This window comes from Zootoca vivipara, chromosome 2 (assembly GCF_965207765.1).
Source record: "Zootoca vivipara chromosome 2, rZooViv2.hap1.1, whole genome shotgun sequence".
NCBI lineage: Eukaryota > Metazoa > Chordata > Lepidosauria > Squamata > Lacertidae > Zootoca > Zootoca vivipara.
In genome coordinates this window covers 104715220-104736757 of record NC_142584.1, presented here as the reverse complement: position 1 = coordinate 104736757, position 21538 = coordinate 104715220, and the positions used below count along the sequence as shown (strand labels likewise).

The following is a 21538-nucleotide window of genomic DNA, read 5'->3' as shown; positions in this document are numbered from 1 at the left end:
ATTTTGATGAGCATCTCCTCAATTCCTTCAAGTCATTCATAAAGATGTTAAACAACAAGGGACCCAGAACAGAACACTGTGGCACCCCACTTGTTGCTATTTTCCAGGATGACGAGGAATGAGTACTCTTTGGGTTCAGTCAGTCAAGCAGCTACAAATCCACCTAACAGTTACCTCATTCAACCCACATTTTACCAGCTTCCTCGCAAGAATATCATGGGGAATTGGTCAAAAGCTTTCCTGAAATCAAGATACACTATATGTCCACAGCATTTCCCTGGTCTACCAAGTTTGTAATTGCATCAGATACCATATTGGTCTGGCATGACTTGTTTTTGTGAAACCCATGCTGGGGGTCTTAGTAATCGCAGCATCCTTTTCTAAACGCTCGCAGACCAACTGTTGAATTAACTGTTCTAGGCCCTTCCCTGGTATTGATGTCAGGCTCACCGGTCGGTAGTTACCTAAGTCTCTCCCCCCCCCCCTTTTGAAGACGGAGACAACATTTGCCTGCCTCAAGTCTCTAGGGACCTCACCTGTTCTCCAAAAATTCCCAAAGATAATAGACAAAGGCTCTGAAATTACACCCACAAGCTCCTTTAATACCCCTGGGTGTAGTTCATCAGGCCCCTGGAAACTTGAATTCATTTTAAGTAGCTAGGTGTTCCCTTACTACCTCTTTCCCTATCTTGGGCTGCAGCTCCCTCCTCGCATCATTTATTTCATAGAATCATAGAGTTGGAAGATACCACAAGGGCCATCCAGTCCAACCCCCTGCCAAGCAGGAAACACCATCAAAGCATTCATGACATATGCCTCTCAAGCCTCTGCTTAAAGACCTCCAAAGAAGGAGACTCCACTACACTCCTTGGTAGCAAATTCCACTGCCGAACAGCTCTTACTGTCAGGATACTGTCAGGTGATTTCGTTATCACCAGGTTGGGCATCGCTTTCCTTTTGGGTGAAGACAGAGGCAAAGCAGGTGTTGAGTAGTTCCTTTGCCTTTTCTCTGTCGCCCAATAGCATTTCTCTCTGTTCCCCACGCAGAGGACCTACCACTTGCTTGTTTTTCCTCTTACTTCGGACATAGCCGAAGAAACCTTTTATTATTATTTTTAACCTCTCTTGCAAGCCTGAGCTCACTCTGAGCTCTAGCCAGCCTGGCTTTCCCCCTGTAACTGTTGGCTACTCATGTATACTACTCCTTTGTGATTTCCCCTTTCTTTCATTTCTTATAGATGCCATTCCTAACTTTCAGCTCATCTGTAAGCTCCTTTTGCAGCCACACCAGTTTCCTTAGATGCCTCCCACTTTTCTTTCTTGTTGGTATTGTCTGCATTCAATATTTCTCCTTTTAGAAACTCCCATCCTTCTCGGACTCTCTTCTCATTCAGTATTTCTGACCACGGTATTTCTGATCCAGTAACTCCTTCAGCTTTTCGAAATTGGCCTTCTTAAAGTCTAGAGTGCGAGTCCAACTACACTCAGTTTCCCCTTGCCTCTGCATCCTGAAACCCAGGAGAACATGATCACTTCCTCCCACGTTTCCAAGCACTTCCGTTTCATCCATCAGTTCCTCCATATTGGTGAGGACCAGATCCACGATAGATGATCCCCTTGTTGGCTCTTCCACCTTCTGGGAAATGAAATTGTCAGCGATGCAGTGGAGGAATTTGTCAGACCTTACACTCTTAGCAGAGTTTGAGTCCCAACAGATATCGGGGAAGTTGAAAGTCCCCCATGATTACTATTTCTTTCCTTTTTGAATGCTTGGTAATTGCTCTAGTAAGGCATCATCCAAGTCTTCAGTCTGGCCTGGCGGTTTATAGCAGACACCCACAGTAAGGTCACCGTTTTTTCCTCTCCCCTACAATTTTTACTCATTTTCGGTTAAAATTGCTTTTAAAAATTACCTTTTTTTTCTACAATTTTTACAATTTTGATCATTGTTCCACCAGGTTGTGGTTTTGTTTCCTATTTAATGCCTATTTTGTCCACTGCCTCCCAATACTGTTTCCTGTTTTACTCACTCTTACTCTGCAATCCTGTGCACACTTAGCTGGGATTAAGCCCTGCTGAATATAGCAAGTAAACAAGCCTTGGATCGTACTGTTAAATCTTCCAGTATTTGCATCAGTGCTCCTGTTGCGAGGAGGTCTTCCCTCCTGCAGCACGACGAGCTGCTCAAATGAACTGTACCACTTCAGGCTGCAGATGGGAGACCATGTGTTTGGGGGTGCTGGTGTTTTTAATGTTCTACATAAAAAGTTCCCTTCAAGTAGAAAACTAGCACAGCAGGTGAGAGGCTTGGCTAGAACATCCATCCCTGATGTGCTATGTGTTTTAATTTGGGGGAGTGTGTTACGCAGATAGGGTAGGTAGAGCATTTAAAAAACAACAACCCTGTATAATCCCAGCTGCAATCTGAAGTGGGTGGGCTTCAGTATTCTACCACCTCTTCTGCATGTGTAACTAATGCTATGAGTTTTCTGGACAATTTGAACTGGAAAATGATTGTATGCAAAATAGGGTAATTTAGAGCCGGGTTGGGAAAGCTTTGGCCCTGGAGCTGTTGCTGTGCCGCAATCCCCATCAACCCCAACTTTTGTCAGGCTGGCCCAATAATTGTATTTGATATACATGCACAGTTGTGAACAGAAATTTTTCTATAGGAGGGGCAAAGAAAAGACCCGGAAAACACATGACTCGGAAAACACATGTGTGGGGCCTTACAACACAAAGCTCTGTATGTTTACTCAGAAGGAAGTTCCTTTGAATTCACTGGTACTTAATTTCCAATTTAAACATATATAGGACTGTAGTTTGCTGCTGACACAGCTGACCTGCTCTAACTACTACACATACAGCAGAGTGAAAAAGTTAAGATGATGTGATTCTGGACTGTACGACTAGAGAGCCTTTTTCAACCCCCCCCCCCATGTTGGGTGTTGTTTTCAAAAATGTTCCCTGAAAGCTTTTTGGTTTTTTTTAAGTACATCCCCGAGGATGCTAAAATTTTCTCCTAGATGGCTAATCTATGGGAGCTTTCAATAATTAAATGTAAAATGTTTTAAATACACTTTTAGCATTGTAGTTTGTTTTTTTCAATTTGTCTTCATAAAGTAACAACATTGCTGCAGGGGTGGGGGACCTTTCTCCCTCAATGAGAATGCGTTAATCGCTTTCAACACACACATTGAAGGCAGTAAACAAAAAGCGGTACGGAAAATAATAGCAGATACATTTGAAAACTGTTAACGGCGTTAACAACAGATGCATTAAAAAAACCTAACAGTGGATACATTTAAAAACAGCACAAAGCAGACACACATGACAGAGACATATTCATCTAGCTAGGAAGTCTTTGTCAGAAGAAAAATGCCTTCAATTGTTTCTGGAAAGTGCAGAGAGTGAGCACCTGTCATGTTTGCAAGAATGCTGTTCCACAGGACAGGGGCAGCCAGACATAAAGCTTTGCTCTGCATTACTGTGGAGCAAGTTTCTGATACTTCTGAACTCGCAGAAAAAGCTCTCTGGCTTACATACTGGGTGTATAAGGGAGAAGGTGGTCTCTCAAGTAATCTGGTCCTGAGCTGCATAGGGCCTTATATGTGTGATACACCTTGAACTGGTAGCAGATTAGCTTTTAAATGTGTTTCTGGGAAAGGGGGGGGTCATGGGATCGTTTTGTTTTGTTCTTCTATTATGCATTTTGTGTTTTCGTTTTGTATTTTTATGCCGAGATCTTTGGATGAAGGGGGCAGCATATAAATTTAATAAATAAATTAGCAGCCAGGTCAAACCCCACAAGCCAAGCGGCTGGCTGTAATTTCCCCCCAGAAGCGACCTTGCCGTCTTCTGTACCAGCTGCAGCCTCTGGGCCAACCTCAAGGGTAGCCCTACATAGAGGGTGTTGCAGTACTCTAATCTTGAGGTTATCAATGCCTGGACAACTGCAGATGTTGTCCCAGCCAGCACATCCAGTGATCTGCAATGATGTGAGCTGGAGTCCAACAACATCTGGAGGGCCACAGATCCTGATCTAGGCCTAGGCTTTTCCGGGGGGGGGGGGTCTACAAATCTGCTTCTAGATAGCCAGAGTGGCTGCTGAGCCTTTTGTTTATGTAACAAGTGAGGATGACCCAACCTTCCCTCTCAGGAAGTGAGGTAATAAGAGATGGGCTTGAGCCCATTATTGCTTGATAGCTTCTGCAAGGGGGGGACAGTGATAAACAGGTAAGAAGCAAGTGCCTATGCTTGAGAAACATGGAGCGAACTAAGCAGATAATTTGGAGGGGGGCATGATATTCTGGCATCTTGGGGGGGGGGTACAGTAAAAGGCTGCTTGATGCACGCTGTGTGATGCTGATGGTCTGTGTGCCTCACATAGCTTTCATTCCTTATATCCACCAAGGCAGCCTGTGTGGGACATCACTTCATGTAAGAGGAATTAACTTATTGAGAGTGCTCTTGTATATTTTTAAACCAATAAAGAATATTTGAGAGAGAGAGAGAGCTCTTGTATAGCTTTGTTGGTTAGAACACAGTGCTGATAATGCCAGGATTGCAGATTTGATTCCTCCCTGTGGGACAGCTGCATAGTTGGAATAGACGTCAGAAATTATTTTATTTTAATTTAATTTGGTTTGATTTGTAATATTTTGGAAAATTAATAAAATAATTTTTAAAATAATAATTTGGGAGTAGGACTAGATCAGGCACCCCCAAACTCGGCCCTCCAGATGTTTTGGGACTACAACTTCCATCATCCCTAGCTAACAGGACCAGTGGTCAGGGATGATGGGAATTGTAGACCCAAAACATCTGGCGGGCCGACTTTGGGGGTGCCTGAACTAGATGATCCTCTGGGTCCCTTACAACTCCCTTCCAGAAGGGCCATCCTGTTAGGCTGCATTACATTGTAATGGATTGCTGCGAAGGACTTCTTCAGCACCAGATGGAAAGAAAAGAATAATCGCATTTTGTTGTTGTTGTTTAGTCGTTTAGTCATGTCCAACTCTTCGTGACCCCATGGACCATAGCACGCCAGGCACTCCTGTCTTCCACTGCCTCCCGCAGTTTGGTCAAACTCATGTTCGTAGCTTCGAGAACACTGTCCAACCATCTCGTCCTCTGTCGTCCCCTTCTCCTAGTGCCCTCCATCTTTCCCAACATCAAGGTCTTTTCCAAGGATTCTTCTCTTCTCATGAGGTGGCCAAAGTATTGGAGCCTCAGCTTCACGATCTGTCCTTCCAGTGAGCACCCAGGGCTGATTTCCTTCAGAATGGATAGGTTTGATCTTCTTGCAGTCCATGGGACTCTCAAGAGTCTCCTCCAGCACCACAACTCAAAAGCATCAATCGCATTTTGCCTTAGTTCAAATCCGCACTCAACCACGAAGCTCACTGGGTGACCTTGTGCCAATCGCTGCCTCTCAACCTAACCTACTTCGCAGGGTTGTTGTGGGGGATTAAACGAGGACAGGGAGAAGAACCACTTGCAGCACCTTCAGTTCCTTGGAGGAGGAAAAAGTGCCATAAAGAAAAAGGCGCAGAGTTCAACGGAGCTTCCTCCCTCCTTTTCAGGTAAAAGAAGTGGCTCTGGGGTTGCAGGCGACGCTTTTGCTCGGCGAGGCCAGCAGAGGTCTCCGGATTATTCCTGGCGGCTTTTGCAAGAGGCCGCCCTGCTGCTCCGAGTAGCCTTGCCGAGGTTGCGCTTCCTGCGCCTGACTCAGCTCGCGTCCGACGCCGGGATTGGCTGCCTGGGGCCGGATCGAAGGGATCTCGCCGCAGTAACCCCTGAGCAGCCAGCGCGGGCGGAGAGAGGGCGGCCGATGGTGCACGGCTCCTTTTTGCTTTTGGCAGACACAGCGAGCTTCAGTTTTTGCGCGGCTGCTTCTACTGCGCGCGTCTTTACGCGCGGGGTGCTTTCGCGTGTAGGATCGGACCTCCCCTGCAAATCCCAGCTGCTCTCGCCCGTTGCTGGTGAGTAACCGAGGGATCGCGGGGACTGCGCTGCGGGGAGGGCCTGTGGCGCCGCCATCGAGCGCTTAAAGCGCTGCTTATCGCCAGATCTCCGGGGCTAAATCCTTCCTTCGGCTGATCTCCTCCCCCCCCCCCCGGTCCGATCAGCCCCGGGAAGGGAGCGGGGATGGCTTGTGTTTCGCAATCCCCTGCCGCCGGCTTTGCTCGAGTCTGGGTTGGCCTGGGCTTAGTAGCCTCGTTGTTTTGCCTCCACCTGGTCTCCTATTGTTTTCCCGCTTGCAAATTATTGCTATAATGGTTTGTGGGGTTTTTTAAGGTGTTGCCAACAAAGGATCCCAGGAACAGCTTCTTGTTGTTTCTGTTCCAAATCGGAGGATCCGCCGCCCCCGAAGCTCCATAACCCTCGTGACAACTGCGCGAGGTTTTCCGCATTAATCCTCAACAACAATCCCGTAAAATGGGTGTGTTTTATAATCCCCAGGTTGCAGATAGGAGGCCGAGACTGGCAGAATTAGGCCCTTCAGGACGACTACACCCAAACTGGAGCTTTCTGTGTTTGATGGGCATGGTTCGGTGATACGGGAAAGGCCCTTGAGGCAAATCGCTCCATCGTCTTTTTAATGAAGTTTCTAGTTCTCATGATTGGAGAGAGGAGTTTGAGTATGCAGCGGTCATGCAGCTTGAAAGAAACAATAGGTGTAGCACTCCCAGTGAGTGCACAACATCCAGGATGTGTACCTCCCCTTGTCAGTATACAAAAAAAAGGATGCTTAAAATGTTTTCAGAGTGGCCTTTTATATATTCCTGTGGCTCAAACGTCCTCAAAACTGGTCCATATTTGGTGACAAAGAACAAGGCAGGCTGGTATATTGAATAGGCTGGCAGAGCACTGCATGACTGCAATATTCAGCAATGGTTCCCAATTAGCTACTGTGGTCCCCGTTTTTCAAAAGCCAAGCCATGGAGCCCCCAAAGGAGGGGGGGGAGAGAAAATAGTAGGTTTTTAATATATGTGAATGGTGCTACAGACCTGTCCTTGGACCACCGATTTGGAACCACTGATAGCACAAACCAGTGAGCATCCCAAAGGAAGGATCCAAGGTGTTGTAGCCCATTGTTACGTATTCAAAGGCCTACTTCAGGGGCCAAAACTGAAAAATAGCCTGCAGAGATCTCTGCTAATGGTACAGTATTGCCTGTTAATGTGAAGAGGTAAGACAACAAGCAGATATCTCCTGCTGTCTGTGTTTTTCACTTTGACCACTGAAGAAGGCATTTAAATAACAACTGGCCAAAACAGGTCTGGCTGTTTAAAAACAACAACCCCACATTTGTGGAGAGAACATCTTCTTTGTTTTGGGATGCAGATCCTAATATCAGTTTGGTATGTCCTCCTGTTTGTACAACAGCAGCAAAAAAAAGCAGTTTAGTAATTTTCAAGTATGGGAGTGGCAGGAAGTTCAAGAATTGCCTGCTCTTGCTCTATATCACTGGAGATGCGCTGAAAGGGGTCCTTTCAACCATTGTTAAGAGTTGGGGGTGGGTGAGTTATAGGATCATGTCCTCTTTCCTCTCTGTGTCTCCTCTCCTGCTACAACAGTAATTAATAAAGGAGTAATGTCAGCAGTTTCCACTTAACAAGAATTGAACACCATGCATTAAACCAGAGTTTGCAACCTTTGTTAAGGATGAGTTATCCTTAGCCGCAGGTAGCACCACTTTTTGTATAATGCTTAACTGCAGTTAAGGGACGTGGGTGGCGTGGTGGGTTAAACCACTGAGCCTAGGGTTTGCTGATCAGAAGATTGGCAGTTCGAATCCCCACAACTGGGTGAGCTCCTGTTGCTCAGTCCCTGCTCCTGCCAACCTAGCAGTTCGAAAGCACGCCAAAGTGCAAGTAGATAAATAGGTACCGCTCCAAATGGGAAGGTAAACTGTGTTTCCGTGTGCTGCACCGGCCCGCTGCGCGGTAAGTCTGGGGACCCCTGGATTAAACGTTCCAAACAATGCAACTCTGCAAATAAAATAAAAAAATCCACTTGTGCAATTTACATAGTTGATCTTTGTTTCTGGAATTGGGTTTGTTTATTTTACCTACAAGCATCTGAAGTACATGGTTCTCCCCCATTTCATCCTCACAACAACCCTGTGAGGTAGGTTAGGCTAAGAGACGGTCACCCAGTCAGCTTCGTGGCTGAGTCGGGGATTTGAACCCTGCTCTCCCAGGACCTAGTCCAGCACCCTAACCATTACGCCACACTGGTTCCTTACAGTGTGGACTTCTAACTTGATGATGAGCAAACCACAAAGATCTCCCAAGGTCAGCCATGGTGAGGCTGTAGCCCTCTAGATGTTGCTGGACTCCAGCTCCCATCAACCTCTGCTGACATGTCCAGTGACCCGGGGACGATGGGAACAGCAATATCTGGAAGGCCATTGGTTGCTCACCCTGTTCAAGACAAGCAATGCAATCCTACACATGCTTCCTCACAAGCAGGCCTCCCTGTTTTCCGTGGGGCACGCCTAGAATTGCAGCCTACCAATGGTTTTGCAGCACAAGCTTTTGTAGACCAGAGCCCACCTGAACACAATGCCAATGAATAATACTGAATGCCTTGCGGGTTCTTTTTTTCCCTCTTTCCTTTCCAGCAGGTGAAAGGATGGTGAATGAGGAGGAGGAAGGGACTTCTCAGCAGGGAGGCCCTAAGCTGGCAGAACTACATGGGGCGCGGTCGGAAAGCTGCCACAGGGTGGCCTCCCCAGACCTCGAGCTGGAGGGAGGGGAAATCAGCGAGAGCAGTTCGGAGACGGACCCCAGGAGCTCTGCCCAAGAACTGGAGAACGACTCCTTTTCCGTCAACGGAGACGCCCTGGGGAACGAGGCCGGGGGCGTCTGCCCATCGCAGACGCAGTATATCTGTCCTGTTTGCGGGGAGTGTTTCAATGGGAGCTCCTGCCTTTCCGAACACCAGCGAGTCCACAAAGAGGAGAAGCCGCACACGTGCCCCGTGTGCGGCAAAGGCTTCAGCCAGCCGGCGGAATTGGCCGACCACATGCAGACGCACACGGACGAGAAGCCCTTCACCTGCCTGGAGTGTGGCCGGAACTTCCTCTTCAGCTCCGACCTGGTTTCCCACCAGAAGGTCCACACCGGGGAGAAGCCCTACATCTGCCTGGAGTGTGGGAAGGGCTTCTCCCAGAGCTCGCAGCTCATGTCCCACCGCCGGGTCCACACGGGCGAGAAGCCCTACGAGTGCATCATCTGCGAGAAGAGCTTCCGCTCCAACTACGACCTGGTCAACCACCAGAGGAGCCACACCGGGGAGAAGCCGTACATCTGCTCCGACTGCGGGAAGAGCTTCACCCGCAGCTCCCACCTGATCTCCCACCAGCGGGTCCACACCGGGGAGAGGCCCTACCCCTGCGGGATCTGCGGGAAGCGCTTCCGCGACTGCTCGCACCTCATCCGCCACCAGAGGGTGCACACGGGCGAGAAGCCCTACGAGTGCTCCATCTGCGGCAAGAGCTTCCGGGTCAACTACGACCTGGTGACCCACCAGAGGAACCACACGGGGGAGAAGCCCTACGCCTGCCCCGACTGCGGGAAGGGCTTCAAGCGCAGCTCGCACCTCATCTGCCACCAGAGGGTCCACACCGGGGAGAGGCCCTACCCCTGCGGCATCTGCGGCAAGAGCTTCAGCTACAGCTCCGACCTCATCAAACACCAGAGAATCCACACCGGGGAGAAGCCTTACGAGTGCCACATCTGCGGCAAGAGCTTCCGCATCAACGCCGACCTCGTCACTCACCAGAGGATCCACACAGGAGAAAAGCCCTACACCTGCCCCGACTGCGGGAAATGCTTCGCTCGGAGCTCGCGACTCGTGTCCCACCAGAGAGTCCACGTCAAGGACGGGAGCCTCGGGGCTTCCCTGGCCGAAGCCGACACGTCTCCTGTGGCCGCTACCTGGTCACCCGCTCCTGGTGGTCCCTGGGGCCAAGGAGAGAAGGGCAGCGACCCTGCCGCTCTCGTCGGCCTTGCAGATTCTAGTCCGTCGGGCGATGCCCTTCCAGAAACCCAGATAGTTGAGATAAAGATGGAGTGCCCGTCTTCGTGAGACATGGGGGAAGCTGAGTGGCAAACGGGCTGGCTGTTTCCGACTGACCCTTCCTTTCCTGCGACGGAATAGTAATGAGCACCAGGGGATCCTCCTTCCACTTTTAATCATGGAGTTTTAAAGAGGAGGCTTGAATGAGCTTTGTGTTGACTGAGGGACGGAGTCGAGGATCTGTCTCTCCCATTGTGCGTATCAGAGCAACTGTGCGGTGGCAGAAGCCAGGTCAAGAAGTTTCCCACGGTTTGGTACCGCCTGCCATGTCTAAAATTAAAAGCCATTTTTTTTGGAAGCTGCTTGGTTTGTCGTTGCTTCCCCCCCTCCCCAAGGAATCCATGTAGATCAGTGAGGGTGCTGGGAATTCCTGATTAGGAATCCCTTGTTGCTTTTATTTGGGGAGGTGGGGGGGTTAATTAAAAAAAGGGGGTGCTTCAACTGTAAAATCAGAAATGCAACTGAGGAGCAGGAAGGAACACTTAATACCTGCATTTCATGGGAATTTCAGAAATGAGCAAAAATGTAACTCTCCATTGTTGTTTGTTGTGACGTCCTCTCTTCAAAGATACTTTATTTCCTGTGTTAGGAATTTTTCCCCTTGTTCCCAGGAGATCCATAGGAAACAACCACCCAGCTTCTTCTGTTCCTCAGTGGGGAAACCCGTGCTTCTTAAAACAGTTTCCATCTGCAATCCTGTACTTTTTTGCTTGGGAGTAAAACTTGCTGAATTCAAGAGGGCTTGCTTCTGAGTAGACCTATAGGGGAGCCTTTCTCAACCTTGGGTCCCCAGATGTTGTTGGACTACAACTCCCATCATCCCTGTCCACTGGTCGTGCTAGCTAGGGATGATGGGAGTTGCAGTCCAACAACATCTGGGACCTAAAGTGGAGAAAGGGGGCATATTTAATGTTGGTTGCACTCAGACCAGACTGACTGAAAGGAATGGACATGACTCATTGAGGTCTATTAATTCCAGCAGGTCTACTCTTGAGTAGAACTTAGTTGGCTACAACTGGCCATGTAGGCCTGGTTACAAATTCTTTCCTTGTAAGCACAGTTGTTTCACAGATAGAAGATCCCGCTGTTTGCTGTCTTCTAGCACAGGCATCCCCAAACTGCGGCCCTCCAGATGTTTTGGCCTATAACTCCCACGATCCCTAGCTAACAGGACCAGTGGTCAGGGATGATGGGAATTGTAGTCCAAAACATCTGGAGGGCCGAAGTTTGGGGATACCTGTTCTAGCAGGTCACCCCGAACTTGTGAGATTTTTAAAAAATAAGATAAAATTGCTATCAGTGTAATAAAAAGTATTTTTTAGTTGGATAGTGTGGAGCTTTAATAAATGTTATTTAACTTAATTTATAGGGTGTGGTCCTTGCTGGCAGGGTTGACTGCCTGCTCGTAAAGGTATCCCTATAGGACAGGCATCCCCAAACTGCGGCCCTCCAGATGTTTTGGCCTACAACTCCCATGATCCCTAGCTAACAGGACCAGTGGTCAGGGATGATGGGAATTGTAGTCCAAAGCATCTGGAGGGCCGAAGTTTGGGGATGCCTGCTATAGGACCTAGCAGATGATTGCCATTTTTGTTCTCCCCATACCTTCTCAGTGTGAGCACCCCTGGCACATGTGCACGTGGCTATCCAGGTTGTCACGACAACAAAAAGGCCTCCCTGCCTTCCACTACACCCCTCCAACCTTTAATACAGGCATTCCCAAACTTCGGCCCTCCAGATGGTTTGGACTACAATTCCCATCTTCCCCGACCACTGGTCCTGTTAGCTAGGGATCGTGGGAGTTGTAGGCCAAAACATCTGGAGGGCCGCAGGTTGGGGATGCCTGCTTGAACATGTAGTGCAAACCTACGCACGATTCCTAAGAAACAAGCCCCACTTTGTTCAGTGGGGCTTAACTTCTAGGGAGGGTGCATAAGGCTGCAGCCTCAGTGGCAGAAAACGAGCACTGCAGCTTATGTTCATGAGCTGAGCAGATTTGAGGGTGGGGATATGAGAAGTTTTACATCGCCCTCCTCCTGTCTCGTGGGATGGCGGTGGCGGTGTGGCTGTGCAGGTGTAGGCACTGAGTGGGGAACAAAGCGAAAAAATGCCTTTGTGAGGCCCTCCGGCGATTCCTTTCTGCCGCCGTGCAGGCAAGGATCACGGCCACTTGTTTTTTCTTTTGAGGTGCATTTTTTAAAACATTAATTTCCAAGGAATTTACAATCCAAGCATAAGAAAGAACCATTATGACATTTTAACATTGTTGTTCAAATATGATAATAAAAAAAATTACTACCTTCCCTAGTAATCTGACCCCTTTGCTTCTCTGTACTGTTGCTGTAATCCAGGCATCCCCAAACTGCGGCCCTCCAGATGTTTTGGCCTACAACTCCCATGATCCCTAGCTAACAGGACCAGTGGTCAGGGATGATGGGAATTGTAGTCCAAAACATCTGGAGGGCCGAAGTTTGGGGATGCCTGCTATAATCTTTTTTCCCCCCTCCCTTGCCCGGATGTCTTTATTTTTTTGCTAACCTTTCATCTGTTGTACAGTAGTTAGTGGGGGAGTCCGGTGCCCGCGAGTGACTTCCAGTACTTTAGTCAACATCGTTTGATAGCAGCCAGTGAACAGATCATGAAATATCTGGTCAGTCAATGTCTTTGGTTTCAGCCATCGGTCAGTCTTGCATTTATGCACTTGGAATGTTAGCTGCCAGAGACGAGGAACAGCGTGCCAGCAAGGGAGTTGACCAGTGGAGATTTGGAGGCCTCTACCGCACTTCTGTGCCCATCAAAGAAACCAAGAAGGCTATTAGAGGAGGGACGATGGTGGACCCCAGCTCCCATCAGCTTTGAGTAACTCGGCTGGTAGGAGTTGGGAGTCTAGCGAGACCCAAAGAGCCGCAGGTTCCCCATCCCTGGTTTATGCCTTTGCCAACCCGATGCCCTTGGAGATATTTTGGACTACAACTCCCATCAGCCCTAGCCTGCAAAGGCTGATGGGAATTGGAGTCTAAGCCATCTCGTGCACATTGGGTTGGCCAAGGCGGCTGTAGAGATGATCACTGAAGTGGGATTCAAAATTAAACGCAGAGCCAGGCAGAGGGTTTGGAGAGGGAAATGCTCAGAAGAAATGCTTAACCATAGGCATGACCTGAACAAGTCGTGAAAATTTTATACCGTGTCTTGATGGCCATTTTATAGACCTGCTATAGACCATCTCCGCTACAGTGTATTGCAAGCTTGTTCCTAACTTTCCCAGCGGCAAATGGCTCAACATAACAGTGGTACCTTGGTTTAAGAACAGCTTACTTTATGAACAACTTGGATTAGGAACGCTGCAAAGCCGGAAGTAGGTGTTTTGGTTTGTGAACTTTGCCTTGGAAGCGGAACATGTTCCGCTTCCTGTTGAGTGTGTTCCATTTGTAAATCGAGTCTCCCCCGCTGCTATGGGAAAGCATGCCTTGGTTTAAGAACGCTTTGGTTTAAGAAGAGACTTCCGGAACGGATTAAGTTCATAAACCAAGGTACCACTGTATAGGTGATAAGGTTATCCACAGCTGGGAAATAGCAAATTGTTGCAGGTTTTGCTAACCTCCTGTAGCTTAATATGAAACCTTAGGAATCACTAGGAGCACCATACTATAGGTAGTGTCGTGGCTGATATTCTCAGTTTGCATATTTGCAAAAGCATTGAATTTGACAAAGCAGCTGTCTCTCGGTGGAACACATTTCTGTTCCTCCCCCTATCTAATAAAATTCTAGAACACTTAAATCTGGAATGAATTTTTGATTTGCGCCAGGCTCTTGCACTCTGCCTTATTTTTAAGAGACTGGGAAGTGGCTGCTTCAAGGTTTTCACCTACTGCTAAGGATGCCTGCTTTAAACCCTCCCAGTCTCTAAGGACAACAGAAAACAGGGCCTTTTATTACTATATATTTGCTGATCCCCAAACTCTGAGGTAGGTAACGCCAATAGTACAGTATGTAAGACTGGATGAATTTGCAAAAATCAGCACAATAATTTTTTTTAGTTTCCCTATCATGTTATATACTGTATTTCTTCAACCCTGCAAGAATGCAATGTTGATGTGTCACTTTTCTGTGAGTTGATTTTGTATTTGCCTCTCATTATGTTCCAATTTCCTGTTGATGTGGGGTTTTCGAGGTAGTCTGTATGGTTAACCATCTAGTATTAAGATTACGGTACAATAAATAAATATTGTGATACTAATAACTCCATTGCATATACAAATCAGCATTTATAATGTGGATGCTTAAAAAATAAAATCTCATGTTGAACTAGGTGTGCAAAAAAGAGTTGGCCTCCTCAATCAGTCATAGTTGAAACTGATGTGGAACTAAATCAGGAAAAAAATATTTCCACTTGCAAGTAATCTGCCGGTTGTTGTTGTTTTTAACTCCATGCCACACTCCCACCAAAAGTGGAGTTGTTGGCAGCAGCCAACTGTCTTCAATATTGTAAACCTGCCTGTTATAATCCTGTATCTTTTAAGAAACATAACAGAGGTTAAGATCAGTTGGCCAAAGCTGAATGCAAAATGCAAGACCAGAGATTGTGCAGGTTCAGGAAAGGAAGGACAAAAACGCTGTTAGCTTGGAAATCTGGATTAGCTAGTTGTGGTTACATGGGGCCAAAGTTCTGATCTTTGTTACCTGAAGACCACCACCCATTGCATACATGTTCATACTGAAGGACAGACCCTCAAAGGCATTGCTAGCGAGGATTGAGATACCTGTGAACAAGGTAAGGCTTTTCTCTCTATATTTATAGAAGGATCCAGATAGTATTAGCTCGAACAGAAATGTACTCTCTCTTCATCTTGGCCAGCTGAATTGAAAGGAGTTAATTTTGGAAAACTATTCTTCCGCCTGGATTAACTCTCCCTTCGAGCTTTCTCTCTTTAGTTTGTTTATTGATCTGTTTTGTTACATCTCTGTCTGCTGTTCTTCCCCTTGTATTATTTCTTCACCAATTATCCCTGTAGACTTGGGCTTCTCGATTTGAATTTATTGTATTCCAGTTTCTTACGATAGTCAATAAAATTTGTTAAAATGTATTCCTGGTGTCTCGTCTGTCACATGGCCACGCCAGTCCGAACCTAAAAGGGATCTTTCTCATACAATACTGCTGCTACGCTGACAATTTGGTTCCATGGATAAACTGGAGGGATGGAGAATCTATGGTCTTTCAGACATTATTGGGCTCCCAACTTTCTTCAGCCCCGGTTAGCGTGGCCAGTGATCAGGGATGATGGGAGTTGTAGTCCAACAATAACTGGAAGGGTGCAGATTCCCCATCCTTAAATTAGCACCCCCCTGATTTGAGTTGCTCCAGACCGATTTAGGCACATATTTATTGGAGAACAGAACTGATTTCCGTACCCTTCCCTAGTTCCACAGCTCACATGCACAAAATTCATATATGACCTGAAGGGTTCTGTGGATTTAAATCACATGGATTTGTTCCTTCTTACGCTTAAAAAGGCCACACACACACACCCTCGCCGCTCATAAAAGGAAGCCTGTTCTTGAGCGATCAGTTGTGTGCTTATATAAGTGCATCAGCATGGCTGGCAGAATAGTCCTACAAAAGCAATCACATTCAGTGGTCTTACACCTGGGTAAGGAGGCAGAGGATTATAATCTGAATTACATTCCGAGATCCAAGTAGACTCCAGAAACCATTTAAGACAGGCACCCCCAGACTCGGCCCTCCAGATGTTTTGGGACTACAATTCCCATCATCCCTAGCTAACAGGACCAGTGGTCAGGGATGATGGGAGTTGTAGTCCTAAAACATCTGGAGGGCTGAGTTTGGGGGTGCCTGGTTTAAGCTAACAAAAAAGTGCTAGTTACACTCTTAACTGTTTGTCTGCCTGTCTGCCTTTAAATAGGTTGAGAGGTGTGTGAATTTAAGCCCCCCTTTTCCCCTCTAAATAAATATTTGGCTCTATAGTAGTACCCTTGACTGTTTGGTCAATCATTTTACCGTATTTTCTGTTGGTGCGCAGCGTGGCAAAGATAGTGTCCTTGCTCTGGCAGCAAGCAGAACTAGCCAGCTATGTGCTATATTATTATGCTTATTTACATAAGAGCATAGAGACCCGGGTGGCGCTGTGGTTAAACCACTGAGCCTAGGGCTTGCTGATCAGAAGGTCGGCGGTTCGAATCCCTGTGACGGGGTGAGCTCCCGTTGCTTGGTCCCAGCTCCTGCCAACCTAGCAGTTTGAAAGCACGTCAAAATGCAAGTAGATAGATAGGAACCGCTACAGCGGGAAGGTAAACGGCGTTTCCATGTGCTGCTCTGGTTTGCCAGAAGCGGCTTTGTCATGCTGGCCACATGACCTGGAAGCTGTACGCCGGCTCCCTCGGCCAATAATGCGAGATGAGCGCGCAACCCCAGAGTCGGTCACGACTGGACCTAATGGTCAGGGGTCCCTTTACCTTTTGCCTAAGAACGTAAGAAGGGCCTGCTGAATCAGGCCAAATGCCCATCTAGTTCAGCACCTTGTTCTCCTAGTAGCCAGGCAGATGCCCACTAGCAGGACGTGAGTGTCTAATCCTCTTTTAAAGCTATCCAAATTAGTGGTCACCATTGCCTCTGGTGGGTTTCAGTCTCATCAAGGTTGTCCAAAGTTCTCTCCCAAAGCATTTTCCCTTTTTTGTTCCGATGGTTTTAGAGCAGGGGTCAGCAACCTTTTCCAGGCGTGGGCCGGTCCACTGTCCCTCAGCTCATGTGGTGGGCTGGACTATATATATATATATTTTGGGGGGGAATGAACAAATTCCTATGCCCCACAAATAACCCAGAGATGCATTTTAAATAAAAGCACACATTCTACTCATGTAAAAACACGCTGATTCCCGGGCCATCCGTGGGCCGGATTGAGAAGGCGATTGGGCCGGATCCAGCCCACGGACCTTAGGTTGCCTACCCCTGTTTTAGAGTGTGTACTTGTCACCAAGGAGCTGCACATTTTATACCCGCACAATGCCTAGTGTGTATTTGGAACTTTTGTGCGTAATAAATTTTGACGTTTTTCTTGCCACCAGTCCATTTAAAATAGGCAGCTGAGTTCAAACAGACAAACAAACAAACAAACCCCGATATAAGAACAGTAGCAACAATACATTACAGCAACAAAATGCAGCAAAATTATTTGTAATGGATTTTGGAAACTTCTGCCCTGCCAAACTTCCAAGGAAGTCAGGTCTCACTTAACAAGTTATGGTGCCAAAATAATATTTCATGATATAAAACAACCCCCAAGTTAAACCTCATCTTAAAAAGAAGCACACTTAAAAACATTAGCAGCATTAAGATAAATTCAAGTTTTGATGGATGTAATAATGGAATGTGTAATAATGAGAGATTTTACTTTCTTGGGTTCCATGATCACTGCAGATGGTGACAGCAGTCACGATATTAAAAGACGCCTGCTTATTGGGAGAAAAGCAATGACAAACCTAGACAGCATCTTAAAAAGCAGAGACATCACCTTGTCGACAAAGGTCCGTATAGTTAAAGCTATGGTTTTCCCAGTAGTGATGTATGGAAGTAAGAGCTGGACCATTTGAATTATGGTGCTGGAGGAGACCCTTGAGAGTCCCATGGACTGCAAGATCATCAAACCTATCCATTCTGAAGGAAATCATCCTGAGTGCTCACTGGAAGGACAGATCCTGAAGCTGAGGCTCCAATACTTTGGCCACCTCATGAGAAGAGAAGACTCCCTGGAAAAGACCCTGATGTTGGGAAAGATTGAGGGCACTAGGAGACGGGGACGACAGAGGACGAGATGGTTGGACAGTGTTCTCGAAGCTACCAAGATGAGTTTGACCAAACTGCGGGAGGCAGTGGAAGACAGGAGTGCCTGGCGTGCTCTGGTCCATGGGGTCACGAAGAGTCGGACATGACTAAATGACTAAACAACAACAATAATGGAATACTGAATGGTTTAGTTTATGTAAAATATGCAGGAATTTATTATATTCGAAATGAACTATGGAAAGAGGAGAAGGGAAGTCAATGATATTTTAGGGTGGTTTAAATGAATATTTTAAAATTGTAAAACAGAAAATTTCATTAAAAAATATATTTAAAAAGCAGTAAGAACAAAAACAACAGAATAATAGTTAACGCAGCCAAGAGAAAATAATCACTCTTAAGGCCCCTTCAATCAGCTGTGCCTGAAATTGTATAGTCAACCAAATCATAATACAGTAATCAAAAGGCACCCTAAAAGCATACAACTTGTACGATACAAGTATCAATATGGCTTTACTGCTTAGCAGAAGGAGAGCAGAGATGAAAAGAGGTGAGCTTCCCTTCCACAGATGTGCTACGATCTTGATGCCTGAACAGAAAAGGTCCTGTCCCACTGGACCTCTGATGTACAGTGACAACCTCAGCAGTCAAGTAGGCTCATATGGGACAAGAACAAGGAAGATCATGATACCCTCAATCTTAGGCCATTTAGAGCTTTTGGCTGCAATCCAATGCAAGCTTAACCGAAGAAGAAGAAGAAGAAGAAGAAGAAGAAGAAGAAGAAGAAGAAGAAGAAGAAGAAGAAGAAGAAGAAGAAGAAGAAGAAGAAGAAGTTTGGATTTGATATCCCGCTTTATCACAACCTGAAGGAGTCTCAAAGCGGCCAACATTCTCCTTTCCCTTCCTCTCCCACAACAAACACTCTGTGAGGTGGGTGGGGCTGAGAGACTTCAGAGAAGTGTGACAACCCAAGGTCACCCAGCAGCTGCCTGTGGAGGAGCGGGGAAGCAAACCCAGTTCCCCAGATTACGAGTCCACCGCTGTTAACCACTACACCACACCGGCTCTCAGTCTAACTCTACACAAAGCAAAAACTCAGGAGAACTGCATTGTGAAAGTCAAAAGCCTACCTTGCATTGGGCCCAGAAATGTTGGAGATGGTACAATATAGGGGTTACCTTACTGAAACTGTGAGCCCCCTTCCCCCGTTTAACTGAGCTCTCAGGGTAGGAGACCATATTCTGAACTGATTTAAGTTTCCAAATGGGTCCCCAAAGACTGACCCATGCAGAGTGCATTGTAGCAATCTGCTGGGAGACCTGATTCGCTCCGAGATATGGATCCATTGCAAAGGGGAGCTTCAGTTTCCTCTTTCCCCAAGAGGAATGGCTTGTACTGAACCAGAGCAAGCACCTCCCACACCCTGGAAAGTGTCGTGTCCCTTCCACATCGGAAGCTGCCCTATAAAGAGGAAGACCATTGGTCCATCGACCTCAGTACTGTCAACACTGACTGGCAGCAGCTCTCCAGATTTTCAGTACATAAGTACAAATACAAATGTATTTCTGGAAAATTGAGTAAATGGGACATTTAATAGCAGAAAAAAAATATTTATATACAGTACAGCATTTGTACCCCTCTCTTCAGCCAGAAATGCTCTCAAAGTGGCTTACATTCGGAACCATTTTTTTCTTTAGTGCAGGTTAGGTATGCTGAAACTAAAAACGTCGGTCCCACCCTGAGCTGTTAAGATTTTGACCTATTTTGGGGTTTGGGGAACTGACTAGAAGATGAACGCCATGATTTTAAATCTCATGATTTTCCCAGTGCATATAATGTATTTGATTCGCATGTACCGTTAATACTCTAGACTAGAGTTGATCGGGCTAGTTAAATAAGAGTGCAATAAATATGATGTGTTCACATAGCTCGAAGCTCATTACTGTATTCCTATTTCGGCCCAGCGGCCGGAGGGTTAATTGTGCGAACACCAGGAAGCAGCGTCCTGGTTGCCCAAGTGAGGGCGGAAGCTTCAGCACGGCTTCCGCGAATCTACTGAGCATGCTCGGATGACAGAAACGCCGGTAGCTGCTGTGTTCTATGCACGGCTTGCGGGACTTTCCGGTTTCCCCACGTTACAGCTGATGGGGATCCTGCGGGTGAGTAAAGGAAGGTGAAAGTGCTGCTGGGGATCTTGGAGATCTGTGGGCATTCGAGTGCTCCCGCGCCAGCAAAGCTCCGGCAGACCGGCACCCTTAACAGATTGCACTATAGGCAAAAAATAAAAATAGCACGTGCGGATCTCTCGCCCCACCTGGACTAATGTATTTTTTTTAAAAAAAAAAATCTGTCACCATTGTCCCTTCTCACTTTTGCAGGGGCTTCGTTATCGTCCACGTTTCACTCTGGAGTGTATTGTTATAAAAAATGGGGGGGCGGGGGAGAGAAGGAAGGAGAGAGTTACCACCCTAATTTGCAGAAATTAATAAATGGTAAGATTTGTCTTTGCTTTAGTTGAGATTTCTGCATTGCAGGGGGTTGGATTCGATGACCCTTTGGGTTCCTTTCCTACATTACCTTGTCCAATCATAGAATCGTACAGCTGGAAGGGACCCCAAATGCCATCTAGTCCAACCCCCTGCAATGCAGGAATCTCGGCTCAATCATGCGAGACAGATGTCCATTCAACCTCTGCTTTAAAATCCTCCCAGGAAGGAGAGTCCACAACCTCCCGAGGGACTCCGCTGTCAAACAGTTCTTGCATTTCTTAGCTGGCTACACCCACTAACCAAGAAGGAAGCAAACAGCGTTTTGTGTGACATCAACATTTATTGTAGTGAGAAAACTCATACAGAGACCATCACCGGCGGCAGGTCAGCTTTCAAAAAAGGCAGAGACCCTTCCGGACAGGTACACACTAATGGAGACATGGCACTAAAATCCCTTGAGCAACCACAGCAAGGGGTTGTTTTTTTGGGGGGGGGACTCTCATTGGGAGTACAGCAAAAAGCACAGACACTATAGCTTTTGTTTTGGCCAGGAATGCAGTGGGAGTGAGAAAGAGTTCAATCAGGCTTCCTCAACCTCGGCCCTCCAGATGTTTTTGGAATTGTAGTCTCAAAATATCTGGAGGGCCAAGGCTGAGGAAGCCCGAGTTAAATTCACTCACCCTGCATGCTACAGTCCCCCGAGAATTGCTCTCTTTCAGCCCCACCCCATGCATTTGCTGCTGTTAATATTTTTTTTTTAGTTGCTAAAGGTGCATTCTGGTTTGGCCTCAAGACAACATCAAAACATTAGCCACCAGGGGGTGGGGGTGGGGGGATCTCAGTGTCCACTGGACTTCAGCAGACAGTGGAGAAAAAAAGCAATAGCTTTCTGTTGATGGTTCCATCGAGACAACACACACACACACACAAATTGTGTGCACAAGGGGAGGAGAGGAAAGCGCTTTCCCTCTTCTTGGTGTACACCATTTCCCCATTTTTTAGAGCAGCTCCTACACGGTCCGGAACTGTCCCCCCAATCAGCTTTCATTGAAAAGCATAGTCCAGGTAACAAGTTTCTCTTTTTTCCATCCCCAAGCCTGCTTGGGTATCGTGGTTTTTTTTTTTAAGCCTGCTGTCACTCACAGTAGCCTTGCAGCAGAG

General features: G+C 46.9%; 1 protein-coding gene across 1 annotated transcript; it reads left to right on the top strand.

Moving 5' to 3' along the window:
- Positions 1-1525: 1525 nt before the first annotated feature.
- LOC118080930 (uncharacterized) lies at positions 1526-15177 on the top strand. The gene is made up of 3 exons (XM_088662464.1): positions 1526-1586; positions 5586-5984; positions 8637-15177. Exons 1-3 carry the CDS (start codon positions 1526-1528, stop codon positions 10100-10102), a joined length of 1926 nt encoding a protein of 641 aa, XP_088518590.1. The 3' UTR covers positions 10103-15177.
- The last annotated feature ends 6361 nt before the right edge of the window (positions 15178-21538 follow it).

Bases quoted from the DNA above. Each gene is read 5' to 3' on its own strand.
- LOC118080930 (XM_088662464.1), top strand. From the start codon at position 1,526: ATGATCACTTCCTCCCACGTTTCCAAGCACTTCCGTTTCATCCATCAG. The intron at 1,587-5,585 runs GTGAGGACCAGA...CCTCCTTTTCAG, and splicing joins CCATCAGTTCCTCCATATTG to GTAAAAGAAGTGGCTCTGGG. The intron at 5,985-8,636 runs GTGAGTAACCGA...CCTTTCCAGCAG, and splicing joins GCTGCTCTCGCCCGTTGCTG to GTGAAAGGATGGTGAATGAG.